This window comes from Zea mays, chromosome 5 (assembly GCF_902167145.1).
Source record: "Zea mays cultivar B73 chromosome 5, Zm-B73-REFERENCE-NAM-5.0, whole genome shotgun sequence".
NCBI classification, from domain to species: domain Eukaryota; kingdom Viridiplantae; phylum Streptophyta; class Magnoliopsida; order Poales; family Poaceae; genus Zea; species Zea mays.
Window position 1 is genome coordinate 82,941,216 of NC_050100.1, and position 9,166 is coordinate 82,950,381.

Below are 9,166 nucleotides of genomic sequence, written 5' to 3' on the forward strand. Positions count from 1 at the left end.
CTACGTTACTTTTGTGTCATCTAAGGACCCTTTTCATGATAGTGTGTTCAAATCTTGCTTAATCATAATTTCTACCCTTTATATTCTTTGTATCCTTTTTGGAGATGTATGACAAAGGGGGAGAAATTGTGCATTAAAGCTTACCTTTAGTCTTATGTAACTAAGTGTAAGAAGACTTTTGAAAAGAGGGAGAAATACTTGACAAAAGGGGGAGAATCATAAGTAAAACATAAGATGAAGGAAATCGATGAGTGCATAATATGTCATGAGCATCACGCTTATTTTATGACACAGTGCACCCCATGGATAGTATGATATAAGTTGTCTCCATACTTTGACTCAAATATTTGCTTTTGGCATTTGAGGCCAAAATTGGTATTTTCTGAAATGCACATATTTAGGGGGAGGAAACTATATCATATGATTCAAAATCTTATTTATCAAATCTTATGTAAGCTTTAAATGTGTTGTCATCAATCACCAAAAAGGGGGAGATTGAAAGTGCATTCATCCCTTTTGTGAGTTTTGGTGATTTGGATAATAACACATTTAAAGGTCTAACAAGTTTGCTAAGTGTTGAACAGAAAATTCAGTATGATGAACATACTTGAATAGTGTATAATGATCAGTGAACAAAGGTTCAACACAAGGTTAAATAACTAGTGAGACAATGCAAATGGATATAATATGGTCTCTATATTGGTTTGAATATATCGACAAGACCTGAGAAATCACTATGCATAAATATGATCAAAATAGAGGTTGAAGTGATTAAGAGGATTGGTCAAGCCAAAGTGAATGAGATATGAGGAATCATGAATTGGCTTGACCATATTACTATTAGTCCATATATGCTTCTATGAGAATCAAACTAGAGCTTGATTGATCTTAGCATTTATATCTAGATGACATTCAAGCAAGGTTCACAATATCGAAGAAATGATTCTCTCAATGGATGCTCAGTATGATGTGACTCAATAATGGCTTGATAGGGTGAAGATAGCAAGGAAAGGGCTTCGAGGAACTAAGCAAAGGTGAAGGCCAAGTGACGGCTTGTGGACCGAGGTACCATGGCTAAGGTGAAGAAGAGAGTACTTGCACTAAGTCGATGAACTAATCAGCTATGAAGAGTTATAATATGTTGATGCATCAGTAAGGTGACTTGAAGCCATGATTTGAACTCAAATATGGTGAAATGGTACAAGTCACATGCTCGATTTGTGTTTGCTTCAAAAGGTGAGACAAAGATGTTTGTGATCCTTATGAAGCAACACTATGGAGAAATCACATATGAGACACCAATGACTCAAGGAGTTTACTTAATTATATTTTATTTAACTTGAGTATAGGAATCGTCGTACTATCAAGGGGGATCAAAAAAGGTTGGTGTTGGTACTAGAGCTCAAAATCCTTGATCCAAAACTTATATTTTCCCCTTGTTAATCCATAGTGAAAGTATGTAGTACAACCTTTTTAAGTTTATCTTGGCCAAAATTGCTCTCTGGAAAATACTGGTTCAGCTGGTTTTTAGGCTGGTTCAGCTGGTATTCAAATATCGGCTCAACTGGTTTTAGGCTGGTATTCAAAAACCAGCTCAACCGGTTTTGGACCAGCTCAGCCGGTTTTGACTCCGGTTCACCCACGGGCTCAACCGGTGACTGAACCAGAATTCAGTCTGGTGGAAACCGGCTCAGCCGATTTTTGTGCAGAAAAGTAAAAAACGACTAGTTTTGGAGCCCCACCTATATATACTCACTCCTACCTCTCTCCCCCATACAAGAGCACGACTGGACCTCCATTTCTAACCTGAGAAACACATCCCACTCTCTCTCACACACCTATTGCCTCTCTCATTTCAAATCTTTGGAGAGAAATCTTTGAGTGAGATTGAAGAGCTACGATTTTTGTGCTTCATCTCCAAACCCTTGTTCTTTTTAATTCGAGCTTTGGTACTACATCGAGTTCTTTGTGGATTCATTACTCTTGGATCTTCTAGCTCCTAGACGACTAGATGTCTCTTGTGACTCTCCAAATCTTGTGGAAGACCACAAGAAAGTTTGTATTACCCGCTCGTTTGAGCAAAGATTAGTGTGTGGGCTTGACCTTTGTGGTCGGCAAAGGGAGGATTAGGGTTGAAAGAGACCCGGCTCTTGGTGGGCGCCTCAACGAGGAAGTAGGGCACCTTGGTGGTGTGACCGAACCTCGTGATAAATCTTGTGTCTCTCGTGTTCTTGCTCATTGTGTTTGTTCGTGTTCTTCGTTCTCTCACAATTCCGCGGAAGAATTGTTTATATCTTTTTGGTGTGTGGATTTTGAGAAGTGCCCTTCTCAGATTTACTACTTTGAACCCTGTGGATCAACTAGAACATCTCATTTCCAAAGTTAACTGGGTGAATTTCGAGATCAATTCAGTTTATATCTCATTTTTTAGTTGAGCTTGTGCAAACCGGCTGAACCGGTTTTACCCAGTTCGTTTCTAGTTTTTATTGAAAAAATTTTCGCTCCTATTCACCCCCCTCTAGGCAACTTTCAGCGTCCCACACGGGGGTAGGATGTTGGACCGGGGTTTGACTGACGCGCGGGGGAGAGGTTTGACCTGGTGCACACATACATGGGATGTAGGTGGGCGCGCCATTGCGGTCCAACCAGGTCGCAGGAGTGATCGGCCAGGGCTTCCTCTACCATTTGGAAGCCCAGGACTTCCAATATACCTTCCTATATATATACCTTCATCCTTCATTTATATTTATATATATATATACACAAAGAATACCGGCTTAGTCGTTTTCCTCCTGGTCCGACCCCCTACTCAGTTGCCCCCTGGACCGAGATCTTCTCTATAGAATATCAGCTCTACCGGTTTCTGGACCGACTCAGCCGGTTTTCCTTCTGGTCCAGCTCATTGCTCAGCCAACCCCTGTACCAAGATCTTCTCAGCAGAATATCGGCTCAGCTAGTTTCTCTTCTGGTCCACACTGGCGCATATATATATTTATATATATGACTTATTGGGTGTTTGAATATATTAGAGCTAATAGTTAGTTAGCTAAAAATACTAGTAGAATTAACTAGCTAACAAATAGCTATCCAACTATTAGTTAATATCTAAACTATTAGCTAGACTATTTGGATGTCTTCAGCTAATTTTAGTAGCTAAATGCTAGCTCTAATACATTCAACTGCTAAATTTAGCCAAAACATTCAAACAATCTAGCTAATAGTTTATCTGTTAGCTATTTTTAGCTATAGACACTCAAACACACCAGCTAAAAATTAGCTAGTAGCTGGTTCAACCCAGCTAACAATTAGCTACACTCTCAATTATCCATATTAGTTATTAGCTGGTTCAACCCAACTAAAAATAGCTAATAGTTAGCTGAGGACATATCCTGTGCAATCACTCATTTGGTGCAAGCGTGCAACCAAACCATCCAGAGCATTCAATCTAGATCCAACGATTTCATATGAAAGGGGTTAAAAGTAAAATAGGTACTATGTTTCAGGTGGAAGGGGTTAAATGTAAAATAACAGTCATCATTAGATCTAGATTAGATGCACCAAATCGTTTGATTGCACGTTTGCACCAATATAAATGATTGCATAAGATATTTCCCCTAGTTAGCTAATTATTTGTTAGTCAGCTAATTATACTACTAATTTTTAGCTAGCTAACTATTATTATGTGTAGTGCATTCAAATATGACCTAACTTGATAATGGTTGCATAATGATTCTTGCCGGATAATAACGATATTTATTTAGCCGAGATCCTCCTACGTGGTAACCAACCACTTGCTTGCAGTCGCATTCTTGTTTGTTTACTGTTCTTGTCAAGAGCAGCCGTCAGCCCCGTCACCAGCAAGACTCGCCCCCCACTACTCTTCCTCCTCCAACCTCCCCTCCTGTCTCTCCCTCCCTCCCTGGCAGCGACTACTCCCCAACCCGCACGCACGCCGTGAGCATAAAGCCGTCGCGCGCCCACACGCCCGTTTTCATTTCCATCGGTTCCCTTTCCAAACTCAACGGCCGCGGCAGGGAGCAGGCACAGTCACCTCCCTGACCCGTTGAGCCGTCAATTTTATCCCGCCCCGCGATTTCCTACAGCTGCCGATCGAGGAGGAGGCGCATTGCCCGCATTCTTCTCCGCTTCCACCGAGAGGGCCTCGCCTGATCGGCGCCGCCTTGGCCCCCATGACGTGTGTGCGCGCCGAGGACGCCGTCTCGCCCGCCGCCGCCGACGACGTGGCGGCTGCCCTGGTGTGAGTGGGATTCCCGGCCCCTTCGTCTGATGCGTTTTCTTTGTCTCGTTACTCTCGCTGAATCTTTCACGGACTGTGCGAATGCCATGTTTCTGCTTGGGTTCCAGTTCCAGGGGCGGCTTGATCCAGAAGGTGGCTGCCGGCGGCGGGCGGAGACCGGCAGGCTCGGCGCGCTCGCTGCAGCGCTCAGCACATCTGGCCACCGGGGACGGCAACGCTCCGGCGCCGGCGGTGGAGGCCAGTTGCTCCTGGTCCGGGGTAAGCTCTCGGTTGACTTTCATTCGTCCAATTAGCGCAGCGTTCACCCTGCACAAAATCCACAATTTTTTCTGTCTGGATTCGGTACAACATTGTTCAGAGAAAGTTAAAAAATTATTTTTTTCGGTGGACAAAAGCGAGATTTTAACGGCAAGCGTAGCAAAGTTGGTGTCCTTTCGCTGGTGCTGTGCCGTGGTGCGGAGGGCACTGTCGGCCTCAGCTACACCGCGTGCTCCCCTGCGCTGCGCACTTCATGTGGGGGACCTGGATGAACTGTCCCTAACCTCCCTGGTCCCTACTTCCCATTGAGTACCACAGTCTGTTTAGTCAACCAACAATCTTGTTGCTTATTGGTTCTTCGATTTGGTTTCTTTCCAGCGAATTAATGTCGCAGCAATTGTTTTTTTTTGTTTACTCGTTTGTAGGATGGGATAGGTAAGAGCAACGGTGGTGGGAAGAGAGATGATAGACACAGGATGCGGCAGTACAGGTCGCAGCTCGAACAGGAGGTGGATGATCCTCTTAAGCCCTGTGATTTGTTTCTCGCTATGCTGTAATTGTGTCACCTGATGCGATTCAATAACCCTGTCAAAATCGTGCAGGTCAAGAAATTGCAGAGGCAGCTTGAAGAAGAGGTTGATCTGCACGTGGCGTTGGCGGATGCTGTTACACAAAATGTTGCGCCTATACTGAAGTCTTCTATGAAGCTTCCACACAAGGTGTGGGCTTGATAACTCTGATGATTAAATTTCACATGTTTCTTTGTGCTTATTCGATATCATGTTCTAGACGGCTAAGGCATCCAGTGACCACGCTCTTTCAACCTTTCGTTCTGCAGGCACAGGAGCTACTGATTAACATCGCCTCCTTGGAGATTACCGTTTCAAACCTTGAAAAGAAGCTAAATGATCTGTACTACCAGCTTTGTCACGAAAGGAACGAAAGGTTACTTGCTGAAAATAATCAGGGATGCTTGCCATCTACATCCTCCGATGAGCACCAGTCATTGTCAACTTGCACGTGTACGTGGGAAGAGGTAAGTACCCTCTGAGCAAACATTTCAGCAACTTCTTTCTGATTTGGGATTCACTGACAGTTTCTTGATTACCAATCTTAGCACATATCATCGTTGAGAGATTTGAAGTTTGGGGGATCTGAATCAATGAGATCAATGAGACAGGACTTATTCCCCGAGCTTGAAGATGACCAGGATATGGGAGAAGATCCTGAGGGTCAACAGATAGTTTCTTTAAACAGGCTGCTAGAAAAGCACCGAGATTCTTCTTTGAATAGACTTCTTGAAAAGCATCGAGATGAAGAGGTCCCTTTCATGCTTACCTTACCTCTATAGTTTTAAGAACCAACTTTGGAACATATTAGAGTATCAAGAATTTATTTATCTTTCAGCAGATGCAAGAATCTGGCTCCATGGAAAATGAAGGCAATGAAAATGAGCAGCCTGACACGTTATCCTTTGAACAGTCTATTCTAAAGATAACTAGCATAAAAGGAGGGAATCTTTGGAGCAACCCAAATGAGCTCTCTGAGGAGATGGTTCGCTGCATGAGAAACATTTTCCTACGCTTGTCTGAATCCTTGAAGATATCGCCGAAGACATCTTCTGATTGTTCATCTTCCTCCGTGGAGCGTCTATCAGGCTCCACGTTAGCATCTTTCTCAGATTCATCCATAATGCCCTCAATGCTACGGAGTCCTTCAGTTGATTCTAATCACAATGACGAGACGATGAAGGAAGTCAGGAACTTTGATCCGTATAAAGTTAATGGAAAGGAAACCCGAAGAGATATCGGAAACTATCGTTCAGCAGCTGAAGTATCTTGGATGTCTGTTGGAAAGGATCAACTAGAATATGCATCTGAAGCTTTAAAGAAGTTCAGGTTTGCTGCTACAGCCTTGGCTAAACCTATGAGTCCTCATAGATATATCACATGTCTACAAACTGTACAAACCTTAGTGCATATATACAAAAATTTTAGCATATGATGTATACTTTTAAATTTTGTTCAGCCTTGTTAATGTTCTAAAAGAATATGCAGACAATCGAACCAGTCTAGGGATTTGGATTGGGGGAACAAATGGATGCTCTATTCTTGTTCGCTTGCAGTAAAGCAATCAGTTTCAAAATTGGTTTGCGTATATTTTTCTCTCATTTTGAGCCGTTAAAGAATTCCTGTCAGCATGAAATTTGCTAGGATGTGAATGCATTGGGGAACAGCTTTTCTATCTCCATTTTGGCACACCTTGTGGTTTATGTTACATTTCTTTAACCCTGGATCTTAAAAACTGCCGATAAAAGTTAACATATCTTAGACGGTGTTTGGATGAGGAGCCACTCTTGGAATTGAGAGATTTTGATCCAAATCCTCCCTACTCAAATAAGAACTTAAGAATTAGTAAATCCCCTACATCTCACAACAAATATATTCTTACTCCACTTTTTTGAAATTTGTTCGGTGTGGATGCTGCTGCCCTACATTCTAGACAATGTGTACTGTGTTCGCTCGTTATTTTGAATGTAGGTGATATACTGATATTTGAGCACACATTTTTTTGTTCAATGTTTCGCAGATTTCTAGTGGAACAATTGTCAAAGGTTAATCCTAGCTGTATGGATCGCGATCAGCGGCTAGCCTTTTGGATTAACTTATACAATGCTTTGATAATGCATGTAAGTATGACCTGGTTACTTAAGATGCTGGCATCGCAGACAAGGACAATGATTAAATTTCTGTCTATAATTGGAAACAGGAGCTCACTTCAATTCATCGCATCTGCCCTCAATTTCTTTCATCAAGTGTCATGCGCTCACCAATTGTTTACCGTTGCATTTTTTTATCGGAATCTATCAGGCGTATTTGGCATACGGAGTACCTCGAAATGACATCAAGCTTTTTTCTCTGATGCAAAAGGTTTGAGCAGCACATCTTCTGCTGTTAGTCTAAGATCGCACATCAGACCGTTAATTTTGTGAAATGTGCAGGCTTGTTACACAGTTGGCGGCCAGTCCTTCAGCGCAGCAGAAATAGAGTTTGTGATTCTAAAGATGAAGACTCCAGTTCATCGGCCCCAACTTGTATAACTTGTTTCTCCGTCCTAGTCTTCACCTTCGGGTTTTATAATTTATTGTCTTGTCTCTTATTTTGCCTTTGCTTTCTTTCAGTCTTTGATGTTGACTCTGAATAAGTTCAAGATTACTGAGGATCACAAGAAGTACTCAATCGATGAATTCGAACCCCTTCTTTTGTTCGGACTTAGCTGTGGAATGTTCTCTTCTCCTGCTGTAAGTAGTACGCCGGCTAATCTTAGCCCTGTCAAGCTGTGCATGTGCTTCAGCAAATTCGTCACTTAATAAGTTGCTGGAGAAACTAGAGCCATGCTGTCACCCATTCTGCTATTCTTGTCCTACCTAATCTTAGTCTTGTTAAGGCCTGTCATCCTTCAGTTCTATTTGTCTGATTTACCGTTGCTTGAGCTGGACGGTTATAAGATTGCTAAAACCTAAGCTATTGCTGGGTCACCCTGTTGTCGCACAGGTACGCATATTCTCCGCTGCAAATGTTAGGCAGGAGCTCCAGGAATCTCTGAGAGACTATATTCAGGCGACTGTCGGTACAAATGGCAAAGGGAAGCTGCTGATCCCGAAGCTAGTGCAGAGCTACGCCAAGGGAGCTGTCGAGGACTCTCTGCTCGCAGACTGGATCTGCCACCACCTTGCACCTGATCAAGCCACGGTCATCCGGGACTCTTCCTCGCAGTGGAAGCAGCGGCTACTCGGAGCTCGAAGCTTCACCGTTCTCGCCTTCGACTCCAAGTTCCGGTACCTCTTCTTGCCAGACAGCTGTGGCTCCCAGAGCCAGAAGCCAGAGGCAAAGCAATCTTACAAACTTCCTGAGCCGTGTTCAGAATCAGAATAGATAATAAGAGCTCAGTTTGGTATATTTGGACCATCATACATTCTTTTGCATAGCGGGCCATGTGATTGGCAGTTGTATATGATGTAAATTTTGAGGAAGCTTGAATTGCTGTGTTTGCAAAACCGGATCCTCTCCACGGAGTTGGTGGCAATTTGGGGGTCGTATTGGTTTTCTTTTGTATTCACTTGTCTTCCATACTGAAGATAACATTCTTTTGTTGTTTTTGTTTTATCTGCATACCTTTTCCTTTTTTTCCCCTCTCCTTTTCTGTAAACCTGTATGGTCAATTTGATCTGTAACTTCTGCACAAATAAAGGTGGTGAGCAGTCTTTACTTAGGTTTTTCTGCACAACTGATTAGGGACGAAGCCAGTCGGTGGGGCGAGCGGGGCTCGACCCCCCTACCTCCTATACTAATATACTAGGCAACTGATCCGTAGCTTTCTGCATATCTACATGATAAGTTTCACCAACCGGGACATAATTGAAGATCCGTAACCAGCAGCAAAGCTTCCAGCCTGTGATAGGAAGTGCATAGGCGGTAGGTAATAATAGAGCCACCATGTACTCTGTATTCTTATTATGTCATTTAGAGTTAACAATAACAACACTTATACAACATAGTAATCTTTAAAATTTAACTCTTAGATTAACATCTTTTGTTTTTTTTTTGTTTTCTCTGTTGTCTTAGAGCCTGTGTATGAAAGTCGACTCCT

At 42.7% G+C, this 9,166-nt stretch overlaps 1 protein-coding gene across 5 annotated transcripts; it reads left to right on the forward strand.

Annotated features, from left to right (window-relative positions):
• Positions 1–3,811: 3,811 nt before the first annotated feature.
• On the forward strand, positions 3,812–8,758 carry LOC100277484 (Ternary complex factor MIP1-like). 5 transcript variants are annotated; one of them, XM_035967928.1, is made up of 13 exons: positions 4,106–4,258; positions 4,366–4,516; positions 4,654–4,833; positions 4,942–5,025; positions 5,119–5,235; positions 5,355–5,552; positions 5,634–5,837; positions 5,927–6,414; positions 7,106–7,205; positions 7,387–7,446; positions 7,518–7,610; positions 7,698–7,817; positions 8,071–8,712. In XM_035967928.1, exons 4-13 carry the CDS (start codon positions 4,993–4,995, stop codon positions 8,449–8,451), a joined length of 1,794 nt encoding a protein of 597 aa, XP_035823821.1. In that variant the 5' UTR covers positions 4,106–4,258; positions 4,366–4,516; positions 4,654–4,833; positions 4,942–4,992; the 3' UTR covers positions 8,452–8,712. The 5 variants fall into 5 exon arrangements, with proteins under 5 accessions (XP_008643384.1, NP_001300610.1, XP_035823821.1 ...); XM_035967927.1 differs by having other exon boundaries at positions 4,165–4,258; positions 5,924–6,414; XM_008645162.3 differs by lacking the exon at positions 4,654–4,833 and having other exon boundaries at positions 3,812–4,258; positions 5,924–6,414.
• Positions 8,759–9,166: the final 408 nt, after the last annotated feature.